General features: G+C 39.9%; 1 protein-coding gene across 3 annotated transcripts in view; it reads right to left on the bottom strand.

The window, feature by feature from the left end:
• PTCD2 (pentatricopeptide repeat domain 2) overlaps window positions 1–25,517 on the bottom strand; it is a 37,978-nt gene that overhangs the window by 8,726 nt on the left and 3,735 nt on the right. For 2 of the 3 annotated variants that reach the window (XM_033179835.1, XM_033179834.1), the window contains exons 3-8: window positions 22,552–22,681; window positions 17,892–18,009; window positions 14,245–14,323; window positions 13,748–13,839; window positions 10,926–11,039; window positions 7,042–7,116 (exon numbers count right to left, since the gene is read on the bottom strand). In XM_033179835.1, the coding sequence (XP_033035726.1) occupies window positions 7,042–7,116; window positions 10,926–11,039; window positions 13,748–13,839; window positions 14,245–14,278 (315 nt within the window). In that variant the 5' untranslated portion in view covers window positions 14,279–14,323; window positions 17,892–18,009; window positions 22,552–22,681. The remainder of the gene's footprint in view (window positions 1–7,041; window positions 7,117–10,925; window positions 11,040–13,747; window positions 13,840–14,244; window positions 14,324–17,891; window positions 18,010–22,551; window positions 22,682–25,517) is intronic. The other variant, XM_033179836.1, reaches the window with a different exon arrangement.

Below are 25,517 nucleotides of genomic sequence, written 5' to 3'. Positions count from 1 at the left end.
AACTGAGAATTCACCAACTGATGTTAGAACCACTGTTTATAATTTGATGTATAAATCTTCCAAACCCAAAACGTGATTCTACTTTTGGTCAATTACTACACAATAGACGTTTATTTCCTCATAGCATTAATATTAGAATAAAGAAACCTCACTTTTTAACACATACATAGCAATTCATCATGGAAATATACCATACTTTATTATACTGACCAATGTGTACATATGTACTTTGAAAAACTGGTAATGTCTTAGACTTGATTCCCAGGAGTGAAATTACTAAGTCAAAGCATAGAGACATTTTCAAGGCTCTTGGTCCTTACAAAAGACAGTTTTCCTGGAAGAGATTTACCTTTCTTATATTAAACCAGCTGTTTTCTCACCAGTCTATTTGGTAACATTTTGTATTTGTTTAGTAACTTATCAGGATGAGGGGTTGTCTTTGGTTCTGAAGAACAGAATGAAATGATCCCAGGTAGACTAAATACAAAGAACATAATTTAAATTCAGTGTTCTAAAGCCCAGGAAAAATCATGAGCACACCCTTTTTGGGAGACAACTCTCCATGGGTCGCTCAAATTTCTGCATGCCTTGAGAGCAAAAGCACTGACTGCTTTTATTCCAGACTACCTTTTCAAGGATGTTTGTGGACAACAGACACAGTGTCACATCCAAAGCAAAGGACAGGCATGATTACTGGCCATTATAAGAGATTTGGGTTTTCTAAGCTCAGGGTTCCTCTCTTGAAAGCAACTTCCTATGTGTGCAAGAGGCACATAGAGCTTTTCATGTCTCCCCACAGGAACTGGGGCTCAGGTAACTGAAGAAAAGATGCTAATATTCTGGCCACTGCTACATAATAAATTGTCCTTTATTTCTCTTTGTCTTGTATACTCCACTAGCATCCATGAAACTGGGGCAGGCTAACTCATTAGCTTCCAAGTGGGAAAAAATCTCTGACTCTTCACAGTTCTTAATACCTTTGTTAGTAAAAACCAATCCTAATTTGGTTGACGGTGGTGTCCTCTCCAAGGCAAAGGCAAGTCTACCCTGTTCAATGCAATGCTATGTAGCACAAGGCACCTGGCCAACCCTCAATAACAATAAACAAGAAGAGGAACTTGGCTCCCCCAGCAATTTACAAAAATAAACCATCTAGAGCCCTCTGCTAGAAATGATGTGCTCCCTGGGAGATTTCAATATTTCTTCCTAAGTTTTCCCAACTTCTCTTCCTCCCTCCAGCAACTATCTCTGATTCAGTAGGGATTTCAAAAATAAGGCTCACTACCTTAAAATACATTGATGAAGGGCAATGCACATGAGGCAGTCACTGATAAAAGGCAAAGAGAAAGTTTAAAGCTAGGGGCTTATCTCAAACCAGTCTCAGGGTTCAGCTAAAGAAAACGAAAGTAGGGTACAGCACATTGCCTTAATCTTACAGATTTCAAACAAAAGACTGGGAAACTCAGTTAGGAAGGAACAGGGGAGATTTTGGTAAGAAAAACTATTTAAAGAACATGTGCTTCCTGCCTCTTTGATTTTCTGAAGCATCAGGAAATACGTTACTAGATACCTTTGAACAAAAAAGGGAACAGAAGCCCTGAGGATGCAGAAATTTACATTTCTTGTTTCTTTTATTTTTGTTTTAGGCTTGCTATATTCGAAGTAGAATATCATAGTGTGGTAGAGGCTGCCAGTTTTCTAACCAATATCCATTCTCTCCTCCTTTTTTGATAACAGAACACCCTAACCTTAATAGATGCTTTCATGTATGTATGAAACTCAAAGACTATTTCTCAGAATTCTTTGCAATTAGGTGTGGTCATGGGATTAAGTTCTGGCCAATAACACCACCAGTACCAGTTGTTGGATGAGACATTTGAAAAAGTATCTTTAAAAGGGATGAACTTCTTTGTTCACTCCCATTTTTTCCTACTTCTTGCTGGACCGGGGATGCAATGAATGGAAGCCACGTGTTAAAGATGGTAGAGCAGAAACATAGAAAGAGGCTGGGTTCCTGATGACATCATGGAATGCCACACCAGGCGTGGACAGACCAGACTCGTTTTCCACATGGAAGAAAAATAAAGGCTCTAATTTGTATAGGCTTTTATTTTTATTTTTGGAGACTACATTGCTCCCAAACAAATGCAATTCTTAACTCACACACGAGTAAGATGCTGCCACGAAGGAATTTGTGAGAAATGAGTCCTGTCTCCTTTCCTCCCTGTGCACCCTAGACTTCCAGCATAAGCTAGAACTTTAGGGTGACCTAAGTGGGTAGGAGAAAGGGGCATTAAGACATTCACCCGTATTAACAAATAAATGATAAAAGCAAAACCACTTGTCAATTCCCTTGCAAAGTAAATTCAATTCCAAAGTGGATCTCCAACTGGAGACACGCCAGGTTTATAGACAAATGATTAGAATTCAAGAACAATCAGTGGAAAGTTACCCTGCATGGGTCTCTGCTACTTTCAGACATATTCAGAAGTGGAAATTAATTCCTTGACGTGAAGCAGCATTGCTAAAGAGGGTCTATGTTTGAGATTGAGAGGTTTAAATTCAGACTGAAAAGGCAGAGTCAATATACATGTGTTTTGATGAGATCTGTTAAAACAATGCAGTATGTATTAAGAATTAGCTGGGAAAATAGGAAAGTGGGCCCTTTGGGTCACACTGGCAACAGGAACAATTTAATAAAACAATTAGGGAGAAAATTTGTAAGTTCAAATTTCAATTGACAGCAGCAAAAGATTTTAGCATAAGGCATTAATTTTTAAAGCACATCAGAAAAAAAGTTTCATTTATTTCTGTGAATACTGACTAAACAGATTCTACTCAGCCTATCTGTCAGTTTCCATTGCTCAATAATTAACAAGCTGCCTTTAAGGATTTCAAGTAGATGAGTCAGCCTTGGAGAAGGTAAGGTCCATGCAGTCATTTTTTAAACTGTGCTCTACTAACAGACACCTAGAATCTAAAAGATTACTAAACTTGAGAATGGCAACCATATCTTTTTCATCATTCCTGAGGAAGATGACATAGAAGCCTTTCTCATATTGCAACATGAGAAATTTGGGTTGAACATTTGAAAGAATTTCCTGAGAATTTTTAAACACTGAAACTATCTTTAAGTTTCCCGACAGTGGGTAATTCTGTGACGCAGTTCAGAAAGGATGACTCACACTCAGTATCACTTCAAGGTTCCTTACGGAGTCCTTGCCTGAAACACGCCCAGCCCACTGCATCCATAGGCTGACTTTCTTTTCCAGCCCTCAGAGGAAAGGAGCTGTTCCTGCTGCCTGGTGGCAAGCACACGCTTTTTTCACCATGCCCTACATTGCTCCTCCTACTGGGAATGGACAATCTCATGCTCAGCAAGCTCATGTTTAACTCCACCAAAGCACATTCTCATTTGGCGAAAAAAAAAAAAAAGAAATCAAATCATTACTAGATTCTTTTGGTTGTTGTTGGAGACAGGGTCTCGCTCTGTTGCCCAGGCTGGAGTGCAATGGCGTGATCTCCACTCACAGCAGCCTCTGTCTCCCAGGTTCAAGCAATCCTCCTGCCTTAGCCTCCCAAGTAGGCCAGGATTACAGGCACGCACCACATTCAGCTAATTTTTGTATTTTTAGTAGAGATGGGGTTTCACCATGTTGGCCAGGCTGGTCTTGAACTCCTGACTTCAAATAATCCACCCACCTCAGCCTTCCAAAGTGCTGAGGTTACAGGCATGAGCCACCGCACCCAGCCCATTACTAGATTCTTATAACTGTGAGAGATAGGCCAGGATGGAAAGAGATGAGAAATCTAAATCCAGAGGTGGATTACATGCACTAGTGGGATTGTGCTTTTTGACATCCAGTCTTGTGTTCTTTTTATTACTCAAGAGGAGACACTAATCCTAGTCCTGGATAAAAGAGACACACCTTTTTCATCTCTGTAGGTCTGGAGTGGTAGGGAAACCCTAGGCTTCGCAGTCAGAGTTGTTGGTATTAAAACTCTGACTCTGCTATTTAATTAGTTGGGAGAACTAAGGTAATTTACTTACCCTTGAATCTTCATTTTTCACATCTACAATGTGGAGAAAAATTGTTTTGATAAAGTTGTATAACAAATCTAAAGTACCAAGCATGATACCTTAGATAAATTAAATTAAAACCCTGCTTACCTCACAGTTTGATTTCTTATCACCAATGCGTATCGAAACCCTCAACCTTGCTTGAACTCTAGGAAAAGTGACCAATGATCCAAGTAAAACACTTTTCCCCCTGTTCTCCTTTCTTTCCTACCTGATATTATAAGAGACTTGGATAGCTTTAGTTTTAGTGAAAGAGTATCTTGTTAATCCCAGCAGTTCTACTCTGTCCCATCATGATAGATGGGACATCTAAAGGACACACGCTCAGAAGCACTTATATACTGGAATACCAGAGCTGTCCATATCCAGCAGGAAGCAGAGGAGTCAAAGACATAGTGTGCCTGCTGGAAGAGCAGGCTTCCCAGTCTCTTAGCTTACTGGTATCACTTGCTCAAATGACCCGACTTTCTGGACTCTGGACCTTTGCCAACCTTGGCCTCCCAGACCTGCTTTAGCCTTTCTTTAGGCATGAGCTTTTCAGGCTGACCCATCTGCTCTGACCTGTAGTTTCTGTTTCAGCTCCCAAGATGAAGAGCAGCTACCTGCAGGAGGCTAAGACAGGGAGGGCTCTCAGCCTCTTGAATTTCTACAAAGCTGCGAGTCTTTCCCTCTCTTTTCTGGTGCTTCCTCTGCCTCACCATTAATGCCTTATAAACTCATTTCTGAGCCCTCATACTTCCCTGCTTTCTTATGGCATTCATCAGTTCATATCAAATCCATTACCAGGTATATGTAGTTGAGTTCATGCCCTCCAGGTTTACGCCCTTTGACACTAAAAAGTCTCTTTGTCGATATTTTTCTAGTATTTTGCTTCTTCCATTTAAATTTCATTTCATTTTTTCAAGTTCTCTGTTATCACTGTCTCCATTTTTCTGGTTCGCTGGGCTCACCTTTCTCTCATGTAAAAGCATTTTGCAAAGTAAAGTTGAGGTCCAGTATGAGGTATTCTTATGGCATACTTCTTGCCTGACCTTGTTCTCCAAAATTTACCATAAATGTTCATCTAGTCATTCTCTGAAAAATCACCTGGGCACTGGTGTGGGACGACATTTGAAGATAACTACTATGGGCAGAACTGAAAAGCATTATTATCTTTAAGTATGACTCTTTCAGAAGTTTGGAGTTATGCATAATTCCTGTTTACTAGGTTCTAGGATTCGGTACAAATGAATATTCCTTTTAATTTAACTCATGTCAAACAAATACTATTAGTATTAGCAAATACTCATTGAACACTGACTACCTGCCAGGCACTATGTTAACTATTTTATATGCATTATTTATTTTAATCCCTACAACAAAAAGATAGCTACTATTACTGTTTCAGATCAAAGGAAATTGGGGGGTTTCTAGGGGCAAATTAACCTAAGGACTCAGAGCTAGTATAAGAGGTGGTTACAATTCATAGTTCTTTTTTTTTTTTTTTAGACAGAGTCTTGCTCTGTTTCCAGGCTGGAGTGCAAAGGCACTTTTTTGACTCACTGCAACCTCTACCTCCCAGGTTCAAGCAATTCCCCTGCCTCAGCCTTCTGAGTAGCTGGGACTACAAGCAAGCGCCACCACGCCTGGCTAATTTTTTGTATTTTAGTAGAGATAGGGTTTCACCATGTTGGCCAGGATGATCTCGATCTCCTGATCTCGTGACCCACCTGCCTTGGCCTCCTAAAGTGCTGGGATTACAGGTGTGAGCCACCGCGCCCAGCCACAGTTCATATTCTTTTAAATAGAAGCTCCACCAAAACCAATCTCCCAACAAATAACACCCTCCACCTCATTCCCTCCAATCCCACAGTCCTGTCTTCCTTCAGAGCACTGCTCAGCAGGTGCCTGCCCTAAGGGCCCCTCACGTTGCTCCTACCGGCCACCCCAACCCCCTTCATCTACTCATCTTGGAATACTCCATTGATTGTGACCTGTTATCCTAGTTGTGTCATGCTAATGCTTACACATTTCCATTTTTCTGAAAATGTTTTCTTCATCTCAATCCTTTGACTGTTTCAGAAGACTATAAGCTCCTGAAAGTTTTTTTCTTTGGCAACTCCCTACACACAAGCAGATGCAGTATACAAGGAGTCTCAATATGGGCAGGCTGAATGGGGACTGTGGTGTCCTTAATGACAAGATAGTCTTTTATAATTGGTCCAGGAAGGTTTCATGACTCCCTGCTCAAACTCTGGGAGTGGTAATATGCCTCAAACTTTATTATTAGCATGAATCTGGCGAATCTGAGATAATTTTTTTTCCTTTGCTTTTAGTTGTAGGGATTAAGGTTTTGCATGTCTTGGTGATACGTGTGCAGCCACTTGCTGACCCAGACCACAAGGTCCCAAGTAAGTGTCCCGGGTGGCCCAGGTAAGTTAATGGGGAAGAGGACCATGGCATACTGGCAACATAGTAAGAATGACAATAGATAACATTTACTGAATGTTTACCACATGTCAGGCACCATTTTGTGTACCATAAGTATATAAGCTCATTAACTGCAACAATGCCAAGAGTTAGGTACCACCAATAATATACAGTTAGCACATAGGTTTCTCTCAAGGCTTGGTAAAGAGCCTGGAGGATCTGTCTCCATCCCCTCCTCGTCCCTACATCTACAGCTTTCTTAGCCACATCTCATGTCTTCAGCATCTAGCCGTGTCTTATATATGAGCATATCTACCTCTCTCCTACCTGTTTACAAACTCCTGGAAGCAACAGCTGTGTTGATTCTTCTCAAAAGGGTGATACTGTAATTTTTCACATAGAGGAACTCAATAAATGACTGTGGATTTGAATGAAAACCTTGGCAGATCAAGACATTATATACAGCCAAAAAATTTAAGCATAATTTTATTATAATACATTTATTATAATACATTTCAAGACTTACCTTAAACCACAAAGAAGTCACTTACATTTAAATTAGTGCAGGCTATGCTTTCTGGATTCATGATTTGAGAAAAAACGGACACAGCTTTTGCCACCTCATTCTAGAAGGAAGAGAAACAAATCATATTCCATATCATAGGAACTAATGTTATTGTAAAAGTTCACTTAAAGAAGGCAGTATATTCCTATTAAGGTGACCTCAGGGTTTTGAAGTCCACAAAGAAAAAACGTTTCGGAAATCAAAACTGAACACTCCATAAAATGCTCCATCCAGTCGCATATTGTTGGATGTTTTAACAGCCTGCCTGAGTCCAGTTCTTAAGACGCAGGCATAAAGTTGGCATTTCCCCTTCTCCTATTGGAATCAGCTTCTAAAAATAGGAACGAGGAACAAAGTGCAAAGCCTGTCTTTGACATACATAATTAGAATACAGAAACCTCAAACCACAGCAGAGCTGGAAACACTGCCAGAAACATTGGAAATGGAGGCTGGCAGGGTTCAGGAGAAAGCAATCAGAGGTGGACAGTGCTCTGTATCTCACAAAGAACCTACAACAGTACAACTCTCAAAGGTAAGGGCACAACCTGAAGTACAAAACCTAAATTCCTACTTACAATGATGAGAACAGTGCGTAGGACTAGGAAAGAGAACTTCTGTGGATCCTTGTGGTGGCAGAGAAGAGGCTAGTCAAGCGTTTCCATAGACAAGCCATATTCATAGGAAGCAGTAGGTTCCTAAGACGGCAGCAGCAGAGAAGAGACTGCATACCAAAACCCACCTCAGTGCCTATTTCTGTTGACTTAAAAAAATGAAGCCTGTGCATACTTGTAGACAAAACTCTGGCTTATATGAAGAAAAATCCTGCTAGTCTAGAACAGTGCTCTGGTGTCCCGCTCTATTGTTCTCTCTCTCTCTGACATGAATCTACAAATGACTGATCTAAAAGAAACTTAAGTTTTTCTTTTATTTTTGAATTTATTTATTTATTTGTTTATTGAAACAGAGTCTTGCTCTGTTGCCCAGGCTGGAGGGTAGTGGTGGAATCATGGAGCCTCAAACTCCTGGGCACAAGCTATTTTCGTGCCTCAGTCTCCTGAGCAGCAAGGACTACAGGCATGTACTATGTACTACTGCACCTGTTTTAATTATTTACCTATTTTTTGTAGAGACAGGGTCTCCCTATGTTATCTTGGCTGGTCTCAAACTCCTGGCCTCAAGTGATCCTCCCCTCTCCCAAAGTGCTGGGATTACAGGCAGGAGCCATTGTGCTAGGCCTGAAACTTACACTTTTCAACGATGAATAGTCAAAAAAGAACCACCACATGACACTCATAAAGAAGGTATTTTCAAAAGGAGGAAAGGAACACAGTAGAACAAAATTAAGAAAACAACTGGTACAGTGGCTCATGCCTGTAATCCCAGCACTTTGGGAGGCTGTGGCAGGCAGATCACTTGAGGTCAGGAGTTCAAGACCAGCCCAGCCAACACGGTGAAACCCTGTCTCTACTAAAATACAAAAATTTAGCTGGGAACACGCCTACTAAAACACAAAAATTTGACGGGCGCATGCCTGTAATCCCAGCTACTCAGGAAGCTGAGGCAGGAGAATCACTTAAACCCAGGAGGCAGAGCAGAGGTTGCAGTGAGCCAAAACTGCAACACTGCACTCCAGCCTGGGCGACAGAGTGAGACTCTGTCTAACAAAAAAAAAAAAAGAAAAGAATATAACGGGCCACCAATGAAGAAACCCTAATTGAAAAATATTTCCATGGATATAGAAGATAGAAATGAGAAAAATGAACAAGATCACGTCAATCAGAAGTGGAAAAAAATCAGGCAGGCCTTAGATTTCTCCACAGCAATATTCTATACCAGAAGACAGAAAAGCAATGTCTAAAAGTACCTCAAGAAAAGCAAATGTCACCCTGAAATTGTAAATCTGGCCAAACTGTAGTTCAAGTACAAAAACAACAGGCAAATAAAATAATTCAAAATACCAAGAACTCAAGGGATATTGTTCCTCCAAAGAATTTACTAAAATACTCACTTCAGCCAGCAAAGAGAAAACTGGAAAAACAATTAGCACCAAACAACCTATTTAGCTATACACAGGACTCAAAAGTGGGGAGTATGGCTACAGAACAGAGCGTAAATGTTATATGCCTGGACAATGAAGCAACGCTAACACTAACGAAAGTTAGAAACAGAAGGAAAAGAGATGAAAGGTAATTTCCTTATCTTTATTATCAGCAGGCCAAAAAATATCACTTAAAACTGACAAATCAAGTACATTTAAGAGTAAAGTGAACACTATCAAAGTAAAATACGAGCTAAAATTGGGTGTTGGAGGGGGAGGAAGAAAATAAGATGAAAAACAGAGGAAATACACTATTTTCACCATTACTTACATTAGGGAATTAACAGGTCTTGTCCAAAGAATTAAAGAATTAAGAAAATCAAAACTATGGTTTTAAAGTCACCACTAGAGCAAAAATACCAACTAGAGAAAATAACCACATGGCATAAGATAGTAGAAAAACTTATAGAAACAAAAAGCATCAAATGAGACCTAAGATCAAATCTGTCATATTAATATAAATGGATATTAAAAGATTAGCATCATATTATAAAGCAACATAGAAATTTATGCAGTATATAAGAGATAAAGTTCAAACAAAACAATTCAGAAAGATTGCAAAAATAAAGGATAGGAAAAGCTGTATATTGGGCAAATGCAAACCTCATCAAAACAAAGAGAGAAATAAGTGAAAAGAGGGATGGAGTTATTAATATTAGATAAGGTTGAATTCAGGGCAAAAGCAGTAAACATTCCTAGATAGGCACTTTACAATGCTAAAGTGAGGGATTCACAGTGATGATGTAACAGTGATGATGTATCTGTGCACCAAACAGTATAACTTAGACTTAAATAAAGAAAAACTACAGGAGCTATACAAAGAAAGAAAAACACATGCCTTCGAAGAGACTTGAATTCACTCACTCACCTCATGACAGATTAAGAAGACAAAATAATTCCCCTGGACAGCGAGAGAAGCTTAGAAAGTTAAAAAAATGATCTTGGCCCAGCAGAAGTCTGGAAACTGTATAATCTCTTAAGTCTTGTCTTTCAGTGACTCTTCCCAGCAGTATATGGAAATGGATCACCCTCATGTTTTGATTTCTAATAATAAGAGTTCTCCAGCTATATTTTACCAGCCAGGAAAACAACCTGGTTTGGTTACTATTTTTCTGCTATAAAATTTCCTTTTACCACATAGGAAACATGTAAAGCATTTCATATTTTTTTAGGCTCTGGAATAGGAAATCTCAGGAGAGGCTCTTCCCGAGGGATGGTGTTCCAGGGTTCCAGCTCTAACTCTGGCCATCACTGAGGCATGACCTCAGGGAGGTCCCCTCTTATCTCTGGGTCTCTGCTACCTCCACCTGTCCAGTCAGGGGAATGAGGGTAAATGATCACTAAAGTCACCCAAATAACAGTAGTAGTTGGGTATAACTATGAAGTATGTGATGGATCCCACTTCGACAATGGGCTGACACAGCAGTCCTCATTCATCTGATCCTAATTCAACTTTGGAGAGCATTAAATTAAACTGTTCTCTGAGAACGTTACAACGTCATCCGATGACTTGCAATTTTCATTTTAATTACTTGAGAAATTTCTCTACCCTTCTATTTAGAAATGCATGTTAGGTCCCCAACTGTAAATAAAAACATTCTTTGCCGGTACAGGTATAGATATAGGTTGCCATGGCAACAAAGGCATTGGTCTCTTTATGGGGACTACTTCTTTATGATGCAGTCAGAAGGAAAAAACTAAAAGCAAGGACAAATAAAAGTAATGAAGTCCTGGCCACTCCCAGTTTACTTACATACACCACAAAGCTTTACCTGATTCAGAGCTAATGCCACAGCAAAACAGCATGCTCTCCTGGAGAGAATTTCTCCTTTGAGTAGAGCTTCTTCTCTTAATGTAGTACAGATTTTGAAAGACTCAGGGCTATTCTGTGAGGAGACAGGATTGTTTGATTAATGTTATAAACCTTTAAATTCAATAAAATGATTAATAGTGCTCAATATTTAGAGTTCCTTTTGTAAGGGTTTCCTAGAGCCTACCTTAAGCCACTTAAAAGATTAAGCCCCATATAAATACTATCTGCAAATACACCAGGCTACTGATATGTTAGCAGGTCAAATCTAAATTAACTTTAGTTTTAAAGCTCATTTTCAATTTTCTGAATCGGGGCAGTTTTTACCAGAAAATAAACACATCTCCTTGTATCTGGGCAGGCTAGTTTCTAGACACAGACCCCATAGTTTACGAGTATAAAGGTTCTGCCTGCTACTATATTAAATAGCTGATTAAGGCTCAACAACACCAGGAAACTTTTTCTGGGGAATTTCCAATCTGAAAATATTCATATGTCAAATATTTGAAAACTTGAACACTTGAACACTAATTTGAACATAAATTATAAAAGAATCCTATGAAAACAGAAACCTCAAAAAAAAAAATCCAAGAATGTCAGTGATACAAAAACAGCAGTGGTAAAACCAAATCCTCTTCCTTTGTGCATGCTGTGGTGGATTAGGTTTATGAGAGCAGCCTGGCTGTGCAACTATGTCATCTGTCATGACAGGAGTTGCAACTCCTGTCAAAATAGAGTTCAAATGGGATGAGAGAGGACAGTTCCCAGAATTGATGTGGAATTTTTACTGGCTGACCAGATCACTTTTTCAACTCATCTCCACTGGGTGAAACAAGTTATTCTTGGACACAACACAGGGGAGAAAATCCTCTGGCCTTTCCTAATTTACTTATTTTATTTTTTGAGACGGAGTCTCATTCTGTTGCCCAGGCTGGAGTGCAAGGGCGCGATTTCGGCTCACTACAACCTCTGCCTCCCCAGTTCAAATGACTCTCCTGCCTCAGCCTCCAAAGTAGCTAGGATTACAGGTTTGTGCCACCACTGGCTAATTTTTGTATTTTTAGTACAGACAAGGTTTCACCATGTTGGCCAGGCTGGTCTCAAACTCCTGACCTCAGGTGATCTGCCTGCCTTGGCCTCCCAAAGTGCTGGGGTTGCAGGCGTTAGCCACTGCGCATGGCCTCTAAGCAGAACTGAAATTCTTGTCACTGCAGCATACACTCAGGGAGGCATCCCTAAGTGGAAGACGAGAAGGCTGAGAATTACAATGCTGAATAAGTGATGCTCTAGTGCTGTGTGGTTTTGTTTTTTGCCTCCTAGAATTGTAGAATGGTGTGAATGAAAGAATTATTGAATCCAGAGGTCAGCAAACGATGACCCTTGGGCTAAATGTAGCCTACAGCTAAGAACGACTTTAACATTTTTAAAGGCCTGTAAGAACAAAAACAAACAATATGGGGCAGAATTCATATGAGGCAGAGACATACATGGCCCCCAAAGCCTAAAATATTTACTATCTAGCCTTTTATAAGAAAAGTTTGCTGACTCCCAAATCTATCTCATTTGTAAAATGAGATAGGTGATCAGTTCACAGCTATATAAGCCATATATATAAGCTATATATACCAAAGTGGAGACTAGACTCCAAGTTTCTCAATTTCCAGTTGGTTTTCTTTCCACTATAACCCAGCTATCCCCTTGTTTTGGAAAACTGGCATTGCTACACTCTTCAGGAGGGTTTTTCAACAGCCCATGTTCTACTTCGCTTAGTGTTCCTTTGTTTTCAGTACAAAGAGGTTTTGTGTGCCGGGTTTCCAAAGTTTAAATGATATGAATGACAACAGTAATACATTAAACATTGATCATTTCACTATTTCAATAATCATTCACTAAACATTGAAGAAACAGTTTTTGTGGGCAAGAAATAATCCTGGTACAGTAATAAAATAACTTTTTTTTCTTTTTTTGAGACAGAGTCCCACTCTGTTGGAGTGCAGTGGCGCGACCTCGGCTCACTGCAACCTCTGCCTTCTGGGTTCAAGTGATTCTCCTGCCTCAGCCTCCTGAGTAGCTGGGATTACAAGGTGCATGCCACCACGCCCAGCTAATTTTTTGTATTGATAAAAGAACTTATAAGTCATGGTCTCTGTCCTCAGCATTCACTTTCATGTCACATATGTTTATTAAAGAACTACTGGATACCAGGCACTGTGTTAGGTGGTAGGATACAAAGATGCCTCAAGAGCTCACACTCAAGTGGAGAGAATGGAACGTGCATCTACTAAGTACAACATTAGGCTGTGTCAGAAGTACCAGGGAGGTGATACAAATAGAGCACAATTAAGGGATATCTGGAGGTGACAAACATCACTTCCAGTTTCAGTGACTATAAAATCCTTCAAATATGAAGACAAAGTAGTCATTGAAAGCTCAATGAAGGAAGCTAAGATTTCCATAGACAAGGACAACAGGGAAGATGGATCTAGCAGCGGCCAGCATGCGAGATGACTTTAAAGCAGAGCCCGAACCCAACACATTGCCTCTTGTTCTCACTATCTACACAATCACCAGAGAAGAGTGAAAGATGAAAAAATTACTTTTCCCATAAAACTGTCTGATATGGCTAACTTGAGTTTTCTAAAAATAAATACATTTAAAATTAAAACATTTGCACCAGATGGAAAACAGACTTCAGAGGAACTGAATTTTATTTATAGAGAGAAAAAAAATCCTCTCTCAAAGACCGCCCACAATGCTCTCAAAGTTTAGGGGAAGGAGTCTTACCAGTTTGTAGCAAATTGCAAAAGCAAGAACATAGGTATCTTTGGTGAACTTTACATTTTGGTTTTTCATCTCTATCAATACTTCCAAAGCACCTGCCAAAAGTGAGAGTGGATCGCAGTGTTAATCAGAGTTCCTCTACTGTTGGCCCCCAAAGCTCTCATCTGTTCAGCACCATCTACAGAAAAGTGTATTTCAACAAAATAAAAGCTATTTTTCAAAGTCATTTAGCAATTAGATAAATGTTGAAATAAACTATGAGGTCAAACAGGAAGAACTAATGTTTTAAAAGCTGCTTCACAATTTTAGCATAAGTAAAATCTGGGATATTTAGTTTAAGGGATGATATGCAATATGATGTTTTCAAACTTCATAAGGTCTCCAGAATTCAGCCACTTATCAGGGATATAAGAATAATTTTTACACGACTCATTTCCCCCCCTAATTCCCAGGCCAGCAAACAGCAGAATTTTTTAGCAAATAGAAATTGCAGTACTTACTTTCATATTTGCCTTTGATAAATAACATGTCCATCAAAATATTGAATGATGTGGAGTCTGAGAAGAAACCTCGTAAATGCTAATGAAGAAGAACAATACAGTTTGGTTAAAAGTTAAAACTATTTATTGAGGAGGTACTTTTACTGTCTCTTATCTATCCAGGTCTCATTTTTCTGCATACTTTGCTCATTTGGCCATCTGAATTCTCTAATATATTTTATATACTCAGGTTTTATTTTTGAAAAAAGTTGGCCGGGCATGGTGGCTCACGCCTATAATCCCAGCACTTTGGGAGCCCTAGGCAGGTGGATCACAAGGTCAGGAGTTCAAGACTAGCCTGGCCAACAGAGTGAAACCCAGTCTCTACTAAAAATACAAAAATTAGCCGGGCATAGTGGCAGGCGCCTGCAATCCCAGCTACTCAGGAGGCTGAGACAGAGAATTGCTTGAACCCAGGAGGTGGAGGTTGCAGTAAGCTGAGATCGTGCAACTGTACTCCAGCCTGGGTGACAGAGTGAGATTCCGTCTCAAAAAAAAAAAAAAAGAAAAAAGTTAAAATGCTTTCCACTCTCTTGGCTGTTATGCTGAGAGGTACAGCAAGAGATCTCTGGGTTTCATAACTACCATGAAGGACATCTTTAAGGAAACGTCATCTGTCATGCTTAGGAGAAAAGAAACTAGCTAATTAACCCTGGCAGAGTGGTCCCAGAAACTAGGTGCCAGCTATTAACATGAAATGGCAGCTATAAATATACTTGAGGACTAAGGCAGGAGGGTCTCACAACTATGGTCTTTTTTTTGGCAATACAGAATTGATTACTCGTCTTTTGAAATAATTCTCCAAAACAGTGGTTCTCAACATTTTTTTCCAACTTGTATGTATGTATTCATTTAATTGACAAATGAAAATATATTTGGTGGCTCACGCCTGTAATCCCAGTACTTTGGGAGCGAGAGGCGGGATCGCTTGAGGCCAAGAGTTCGAGACCAGTCTGGGCAATACAGCAAGACCCCATCTCTTAAAAAAGTAATAAAAATTAAAAAAATTAACTGGGTGTGGTGGCACAAGGCTGGAGTCCTAGCTACTTGGAAGGCCGAAGTGGGAGGATCACTTGAACCTAAGAGTTACGAGACTGCAATGAGCTATGATAATAGTGCCACTGCATTCTGGCTTAGGTGACAGAGCAAGACCCCGTATCCAAACAAAAACCCAAAAAACAGTAGGTTGTTTTGAAATATGTATATATTACAGAATGGTTAAGCCAAGCTAATTAACATATGCATTACTTCACGTACTCATTCTGTGTGGTGAGAGTACATAAAACCTGTTCTTTAGGCAATTTTGAAGAATACAATACATTGTCATTAACTATAGTCACTATGTTGTACAGAGAAATCCCTTGAACTTATTCCATCTAACTGAAATTTTGTATCCTTTGACCAACATCTTGCTAACATCTCAACATTTTGTGTGCCCTGATAATGGGACACATGGTATTCAAATGTGTCATTAAATGCCTTGCTCAAGTCCACTCTTTTCTGAGCACCTACTACACAGACCCTGTTCTAGGTGCTGAGAATAAAGAAATGATAAACAGGACATACACCCTGCTCCAAACCCTACTAGGGTTTGTAATCTAGCAGAGCTTAAATTCTGGTGGAGAAGACAGTGAATAAGACAAGTGAAAAAAAATATTAATTTCAGCTATTAGTAAGGTCTATGAAGAGCAAGTAGAGAAGACAGACGGAAGGTAGTCAGGGAAGGCACTGTGAGAAGAGACCTCAGTGAGGTCAAGGAGGAAGCCTCACGGGTGAGGATGCAGAACGTTCCAGTTAGAGGCTGTGAGCTCGCCATGGCTGAGGAAGAACACATAGGTCCAGAGTGAAGTCAGCAAGGGAGAATGGGGAGATGGCACCATGGGCCCCCTAGGTCAGAGTCAGGGGTCTGGGTTTTCTTCGAAGTGTGAAGGAAAGCCACCAGAGCAGCCCCAGCCAATGGAAAAGTATTTTGAGTCACCAAGGATATTTCAGAATCACAATGTATGTGACTCTAAATTTTCAATTAGCCTCACTTAAAAAAGTAAACAGAAATAGACTAAATTATTTAACCTACTATAATGTAATTTCAACATGTAATCAATATAAAAATTATTAACATACATTGCATTCTTTTTATAACAAGTAATTAAAATGCAAATTTGAGTTAGCCACAGTTCAACGACTCCATGTTGCTACCATGTTGGCAACACTACAGGGTTTTAAGTAGGGGATAAGAGAAGTTCGGGTAGAAGCAGGATTAGGTCCTATGTCACTTACTTGAGTTTGTTCATCCTACTCCAGAAAAGTTACTTATACGTGAATTTTTCATATACAAGCAGGCTAAAAAAAACACTTCGCTTTCATCTTTTTTATTTTTGTTTTTATCACCATACTCGTGGCTATGATTTATTATAGTGGGAAGCTTTTGTTTTCCTTTAACTGAAACATTAACATATGTTTATTAAAAATAGTCAAATAATACAAAAATGTCTAAAGTAAAAAGTGAGAATTTTTAATAATTCTACCCCTAAAGTGAATTAATGTATATCTTCCCAGTATGTATGTATTTATATTTTGTTAAAATGTTAGTAGGTCTTTTTTTATGGGAAAAAAAACAGGATCGAACTATTTGTACTGTTCTAAAACAACCTTTTCTCTGCTTACTAATATATTATGGTCATCTTTCTAATACACAGGTGTCATTAAAGAGCGACAAGCCTAGAGTTAACATTCCTACCATGTACAGAGAAAATTTTGTATAAAAAAAGAGTAAGAGGCAGAAAAACAACTCAGCTTGTTATGTAAGTTACTAAATATACAAAAATGTACCTGGTGGTCAGCTGTGGCCCCAAAATTTAGCAAATGTTTCTGATTATGGGAAACACAGCCTCATGAAAAGCAGTCTAAGCTTATACTCCCCCAAAGTGATATTTCTGTCCTCTACATGGTCTCTGGTAATCAAAATGACTTTATTATGAATGAATGGATTTATAATGTCTCTAGGTCACAGTTTCTTTATCTACAAAATGGAAATCTACCTTATCAAGGCTATTGTGAGAAACAAATAAAATGAAATATTTAAAGTACTTAAACACAATGCTGAGGACATAGTAAATATTCAAAGAGTAGCTATAAAAATAATTATTTACTTTTGTTTTTAGGAATAGAAAGTCAGAATATGTGAGGGAAAGTATTTTGAAAATAGAAAAGCACCTCCCAAATGTAGTCTTCAACCAGAAAAATACAAATACAAAATTGAGAAGGAACACAGGTAAAGGATAGGAATGTCCGTCTTTAAATGGAGACTGTCTTAAGCTCTTCTCTATTGAAAGCCCCTAAAAGAGCAGGTGTACAACCCACATTGATACACATCCAAGGTAGGATCATCTGTACCTATACCTCTTCCACACTTGTTCTTTATCACTCCACCCCTCTTTCACACAAACTGACTGCAAGGAGACTTAAAAATGCAGAGAAGTGCTCACTCGGCCCAGCAGCCTTTCTTTGAAAATCGTTTAACCCAGGAATAATGTGCATGGAAGAGATGCCTTTTCCAATATCACCAAAAACACATACATTGGCAGAGAAAACAATTAGGAAACAATAACCTGGTCTTTCAAGAACTCCACTGCAGATTCCTCGAGATCCAACTCATAACACAGCCTCACAAAAAGTGGTCCAAACTTATACTCCCCCAAAGTGATATTTTTGTTCTCTGCATGGTACCTGGTAATGAAAATGATTCAATGAGCCAAAAGGTAGGACACAGGAAAAAGGACAGACACAGACTGTGGCATGTACTACGCCAGGTGCTGGGACACAACAGAGAATAAAGTTCTCTCACAGTCTGGAGGAGGAGAAGTGGAGATTTCAGACAATCGGGAATCCTGGTGTGCAGAAGTATACCAACCATTTAAATAAACAGAGTTTACAGCAGACTGACATAAAATAAAAGAAACAGGAAAAACGTACGTTGTAATCATTCTCTAAATTTAGAAACAACCCCGAGACTGACTGTGAGCACACCTTAGGAAAGAGCAGGAGTCTAGTAGCATCTGTAAGTGCATCAGAATGGGCCCCACCCAGACGAGAACAAGGGAAAGAAGCGGGGGTGATGCTCTGTGTTCCTGGAGGCTGGCTTCACCCTCATACAGGATGGCAGAAAACCAACAGTCACATTTACAATTTACAGCAATCTCTCTGCTTTTCTAAGTTTGGGAAAGGTACACAGGAGTTACGATCACCTGGCTAAACAAATTAAATGTAGTTTCGAACGTTTACGTTTTAGGAAAAGGCTAATCTCAAAGACAATGATGTCTTCTATGTGGCTTGAGATTTCTACAGGCAGCCAGTCTGTCAGTCAGAACTGCATATCACTACTGTAAATTTACTTTCAATAACCAACTCTTTTTACTTTAGACACCAAGAGGACAACATGTGACAAATATCAACAACTCATGATTACACGTTAATCAGATTTTAGAAAGATTTATTCATTATGAATCTTCATATTCGTATTTCTTTTAGATTTAGATTCACATAATGAGTGAATCTAAAATACCTTGGGGAGAAGCACTGACAACAAAACAGGATACTTTTTACCTTCTGCTAAAAATCATCAAGGAGTTCGAGTACATTACGCTAGCCTATTCTAAATGCATATACTACAATGATACCATAATAGAATGATGAGGTGTACTTTGATACATTTCATTATCCACTTATAGAAGTTACAAATAGGCTGGGCGCGGTGGCTCATGCCTGTAATCCCAGCACTTTGGGAGGCCGAAGCAGGCGGATCACAAGGTCAGGAGATCGAGACCATCCTGGCTAACATGGTGAAACCCCGTCTCTACTGAAAATACAAAAAAAAAAAAAAAATTAGCCAGGTGTGGTGGCAAGCGCCTGTAGTCTGAGCTACTCAGGAGGCCAAGGCAGGAGAATGGCCTGAACCCAGGAGGCAGAGCTTGCAGTGAGCCTGCACTCCAGCCTGGACGACAGAGCAAGGCTCCATCTTAAAAAAAAAAAAAAAAAAAAGTTACAAATAATATTCATTGCTTCATTACAATACTTATAAATTGAGTTGTTGGAAGGCAAAATAGGACAGTGGTTAAGGGTTTTTAGGCTCTGAATCCAAACTGATCATTCAAATCCTAGCTCTTCTACTTGTGTGATGATGAGCAAATTAATTAACTATTCTGTGCTTCCGTCTCCTCATCTGTAAAATGGAGGGAAGAAGAGAACCCAACTCAGCTTTTTTTTGTGACGATTAAATGAGATGATGTGCCTGGCACATAAGTCTTCAACATATGTTAGCCCTTATAAAATGTAAGGCATGCTAAGGAAAACATCTTCAAACATCAACATATTTCAGTAAATATTCTCATGAGAAACTTGTGCCAGATTAAAAGCAAAAGAAAGCAAAAACAAGTTTTCTGATTTGACATTAACATGTTAAATGACATTCACATTAATAAAAGTGCTAGAAAGTCACTGAGATAATGAATTGCCTTCTGGACAAGAAATATTCAAGAGGATCTAAAATCCCTCAATAAACCAAACAGCATTTGGTCATCACAACGAGGGTATTAAGATGCTCCCCATTTTTGGCTCAATAAAAAGCTTATGTTTCAGCTCATGAGTCTCCTTTCCCTGTCATGGGCTGCCTGACTCAGGGAGAAAGAGAACGTGTTGGTTGCACCTTGGATCTACCCATCTTTCCACTTGTCCAGCTGTCTACAACTAGAGAAGGAAAGGTCAGCAACTAGGTAGAGATTTATTAGCATCAGTGAAGGAATTGAGCAATACTTTGAATATTTATGATAAAAATAAGAGTAGAAAGAGTGCTCAGAATATTTATCTCATTTTACTACTTTTACAAACATTGAATAGCTTTGTGTAGTAAAATGTGTGAGAGGAAAACATGCCAGAGGGAAATGATTTAACTTAGTGAAACTGAAATACAGAATTAAGTGTGCAGATACAGTGTGACTTTAAATTAGCATAACATTTTTGGAAAATAATCTGACAGTTACATATTGATAAACTTTAAAAAGTTCATACGCCCGATCCCCAAAAGGAAACAAAGAGTAAGTTTTAAGGAGCGAGTTTCTCATCATGATATTATTTATACTGGTGAAAAATTAGAAAAAACTTCAATGCCCAACAATATGGGCATAGTTAATGACACTACCTAACATACAATAAATACTGTATTGTCATTAAACTATGATTCCTAAGGATATGATTAACAAGAAAATATTTATATTAATTTAGAAAATAATTATACAGCAATAACTATAACAATGTAAAATCTTTCAAAACAACGAAATCTATCCATCTGTGGAAAAAAAAAACGCAAAAACATTAACAGTGGTTTCTTAGATGGAAGCAACAGGCCCCAAAGATGACTGCCATCAATTCCTTCCCTCTCTGTATATGCATATGGCTCCATCCATCCAGAGGTAGAATCCTTTTCCCCTCCTCTTGACTTTGGTCTGGCCAGGCAACTTGCCTTGACCAAGAGAAGCCATGCCAATTCTGGGCAGCTCTATCATGCCTGGCAGCTCACATCTGGGCTGTGGGCCAGTGCAGCTCAAACCAACAAATGAATGATGAGGCACTCCAGAAAGAGCGGGGGAGGCCACATGGAGGAGCAATGAGGCATCACAAACTCAAGAGAGGCCTTCTTGGACTGTGCAGCACAGCCCAGCTACCACCTGACTGCAAATGAGTGAGTGGCTTCATCTGACACCAACCAAGAACTGCTTAGTGGAGATGGGCCTGAATTCCCGATCCCAGGATTATGAGAAATAATAAATAGTCACTGTGTTAAGCCATTAAGTTCTGGTGTGGTTTGTTATACAGCAACAGACAACTGGGACTCATACAGCAACAGACAACTGAAACAGCAGAATTTGTGATATATTTCTTCTCTCTACTTTTTGGTGTTTTTCAATTTTTCAATGAATTTTTAAATTTTTTTTTAACTTAAAAAAAGACATTTTTTCATGTTATAAAGTGTCCACTGTAAACAAGTTTGAGAAATCAGAAAAATATACATTTAGACAAACAAAAAATACATAATCCATAATTCCCAGAGAACCAGTTAACTTTTGGTAGAGAATCTTCCAGTATTCTTTATATGATTATCTTGTATTTCTCTCTATAAATGTACATATAAATGCAGGTTCATATATAGAAACAGATCTTTCAAAAATGGAAAGGAGGGCTGGGCATGGTGGCTCATGCCTGTAATCCCAGCCTTTGGGAGGCTCAGGTAGGCAGATCACTTGAGTCCAGGAGTTTGAGACTAGCCTGGCCAACATGGTGAAACCCCCTCTCTACCAAAAATACAAAAATTAGCCGAGCGTGGTGGCAGGCACCTGTAACCCCAGCTACTTGGGAGACTAAGGCAGATAGAATTGCTTGAACCTGGAGGTGGAGGTTGCATTGAGCTGAAAGATCACACCACTATACGCCAGTCTGGGTAACAGATCGAGACTTCATCTCAAAAAAAAGAAAATAGTTAAAAAAAAATGGAAAAGAGCAATGAACTTAATTTCAGAAATGAAGTCTGTTGATTTGATGTCATACTGCTCCCTGGTAAGTGAAGCCTTTGCTGGCTTTCCCAGTGGCAGGCTATGCTTACATGTGAGTTCTTTCTGACATGGGAAACTTTAATAATGGATCAGAAAGGCATAGTAGGACTGGAGAAGGGAGAATAGTTAGGAGTCCACTGAAAGGATTCAGGTGAGAGACATTAAAGCCTGAACTAACACACTGCCAATGGGGAGAGAGAGAGGGGAAGGCTGGAGCTGAGGGAGATACCAAGGAAGCGGAACCAAGAGGATTTCTTACCCTATCAGGAAAGAGAGGCAAATGAGATGAGAGTAAAGAGGCTCCAAAATATCTGTCCTGAGTGACTAGCCAGTGAGAAGGAAAACAGAGGAAGAGCAAAGAATTTGCGTATGTTGAATTTGAAGACCTAGGGGATATGTCAGTGGAGTTAGTGAATAGGCTGGTAACTTCTTTAGACATAAAATATCTGCTTTTCTATCCTTAGCACCCAGTATGTAGTAGGAACCCAGTAAGTGTGTGCTCAATAAGTGAATGTAAGTGTCTGCAGTTCAAGGTAGGCATCCGAACAAGAGATTTGGAAGTCACTGGTGTAGAGGTGGCAACATCTTCGAAGTGGATGAGGCTGCTTACAGAAAGGAACAGAGTAAGAAGGGATGAGGGTGGCAGCATTCCAAGGAAATGCCTCACCTGTAAATGACATTTTTAGCCAGCTCCACGTGGTCCCGGGACTCACACAAATGAAGTAAGGTTATCAACTCCTCCTTCAAGATGAGCTTGTTCTGGGTCAGTTTCTCTTTCAAGTTTCTAAAATAGGTTTCTGGAAGAAAGCACAGTATGGTGACCATCACTCAGGCTGACTGGGAGTATAAGGAGTCTGACCTTAGGAAGATGGGGAAGCCCTACCCGCCTCACTGCAGAGGGGCACTGAGAGGGGCTCAGGGATGCACAGCTGCCATCACTGGCTAATCTCTTCCAGAACAGTGTCAGCAGATGGCATCTGTCATAGGAGGCAGGGGCATGGGCACAGGGCCAGGCCCACTCAAGACTCTCTAAAATAAAATCTCTGGGGTAAGAGCTAAAGAATTGGCATTTTTGATTCCCTAGGTGATCCGCTGGTATACTAAAGTTTGAGAATTACTATCCCAGAGGCTTGGCTCAAATAACTGAATCTATAGGTGACTCATGAGAAAAAGAAAAAAAATGTAGCCAGACACCCAAACCATCAATTGGCAGAGAAACAAACAGGAAAACTAAAAAGAAAATGTGAGTTGAAGGTAGGTTTGTCCACAATGGTGGACCCATATGACTCATGTTTCTTTCATTTGATTCAACTTCACCTCTTTTTCATTCCTCTCGGTCTCTTTTTACTCAGCTGTTAGAAGGCAGTCTATCATTCTCCTTGTCCTTGTATCTGATCAACTGTGGGGACAAAAACCAAAAGGAGGCACCTCTTCTTGGCATCAATAAGGGGCTTTATTCCCATCAAAATGTGGGGTGAAAAGCAAAGCAGGCACCAACCAGGCATCTGCTTTCCAGAAGGCAGAACTCTTGTCAGTATCAGAAGCTGCCAGGAAATAGCTATAGGATTTGTTCCAAGGCCCAGACCTTTGAAGGAATGTTGCTGAAAGGAGAGGCACAAATACGTCTAAAACACAAGAACTAGAAGCAGAGGCACTGTTCTTGATTTAAAAGAAAGGCCTACTAGGTTTGAGATAATGCAGTGGATCCTCCAACTTTTATTTGCAGAACCACGTAACCGTTACAGGCTCTGGAGATGGAAGGACCTGGGCTGAAATCTAAGCTCGGCCACTTGCATTCTGATGGAGACCCTTGTCTCTGAGACTTGATTCCTCATGTATAAAGTAAGGATCATGGTACCTTCCTCACAGGGTTATCTGAGATGATATACGTAAAGCATTTGCCATATGGTAACTGCCAGTAAATAGAAACAGTATTGTTCTCATTTTCATTCCTTCTGTCACCTGTTAGATCTACGAGGATTTAGTCTATTAAATATTTCTAAGCAACTTCCAGTCTAAAAAGTCTCAAGTCATCAAAGAGATGATGTTACATCTTGTACCTCTTAATCCTCCTTAATAAACCTTAAGACGCCGGGCACAGTGGCTCATGCCTGTAATCCCAGCACTTTGGGAGGCCAAGGTGGGCGGATTACTTGAGGTCAGTAGTTTGAAACCAGCCTTGCCACCATGGTGAAACCCCGTCTCTACTAAAAATATAATAAATAGCCAGGTGTGGTGGCGCACGCCTGTAATCCCAGCTACTGGGGAGGCTGAGGCACAAGAATTTCTTGAACCTGGGAGGCAGAGGTAGCAACAAGCTGTTATCATGCCACTGCACTCCAGCCTCGGTGACAGAGTGAGACTCTGTCTCAGAAAGAAAAAAAAAAAAAAAAAAAAAAAACACCTTAAGAATCCAATATTTCACCAGATATAACTTGTGTTTTAAAACAAATCAATCAACATTTGTTTGTCATATAATCATACTCAGGGCCGGGCGCGGTGGCTCAAGCCTGTAATCCCAGCACTTTGGGAGGCCGAGACGGGCGGATCACGAGGTCAGGAGATCGAGACCATCCTGGCTAACACGGTGAAACCCCGTCTCTACTAAAAAAAAAAAAAAAAATACAAAAAATTAGCCGGGCGAGATGGCGGGCGCCTGTAGTCCCAGCTACTCGGGAGGCTGAGGCGAGAGAATGGCGTACACCCGGAGGCGGAGCTTGCAGTGAGCTGAGATCCGGCCACTGCACTCCAGCCTGGGCGACAGAGCGAGACTCCGTCTCAACAAAAAAAAAAAAAAAAAAAAAAAAAAAAAAAATCATACTCAGAAGTATCCTTCTTTGTGTGTGAGACACCAAGAACGGTAAGGAATAGTTCCTGCCCTCAAAGAACTTAAAGCATTTTGGGGAAGGCAAACTAAATTTATACAAAGCTACCTGAAAACAATGATGGAGGAGGTGACACATGAATGACTATAAACACAATAGGACTATTCTGTCCTGTTACGACACCTATTACAACTCAGAGTGGACAGAAGAGTCCTGTTACAACCTTTATTATTATGAGTCAGGACAGACCTGGTTGGTGAAAGTGGAGGGGTACCAGTGAGACAGGAAAGGGCTGAATCGGGTTGGAGAAATGGAGGAGGGGGGCATTCTAGGTAAGGGAATCAGCATGAACAACAGAAGAGAACTGGGAATGGAAGGTGTGGAGGGAACAGCCGTGACTAGATCAACCAGAAACCACCCTAGGAAGGGCAGAGTCCATCATGGGAGAGCCAGGATGCCAGAGGGATGAGTATGTTAATGGTGTGGTATACAACAGAGTACCACTGTGGGCTCAAAATGACGAAAGATTGACAGGACTTTAAACATAGCAGTCTGACAACAGAGCAGATTGGCACTGACTATATTAATTGCCTTACGGAACATGTACACAACTGCCACAGCCTTATGAAGACTATGACAACTGGAAATCACAACTGGATGACATGAAGCCCTAACTGCAAACCTCACATAGATCTAAAATACCTGGGGTAGAAAGAAAAGACTGAAGTGAAATCTAGATTGAGCCTACTCAACTGGGGATAAATATATTCCCCCCAATCCAAAGGTTTATTTTTTCTGCCCCATATAT

This window comes from Trachypithecus francoisi, unplaced genomic scaffold (assembly GCF_009764315.1).
Source record: "Trachypithecus francoisi isolate TF-2019V2 unplaced genomic scaffold, Tfra_2.0 Lachesis_group2, whole genome shotgun sequence".
Classification (NCBI taxonomy): domain Eukaryota; kingdom Metazoa; phylum Chordata; class Mammalia; order Primates; family Cercopithecidae; genus Trachypithecus; species Trachypithecus francoisi.
This window is presented reverse-complemented; position numbering and strand designations above follow the sequence as displayed.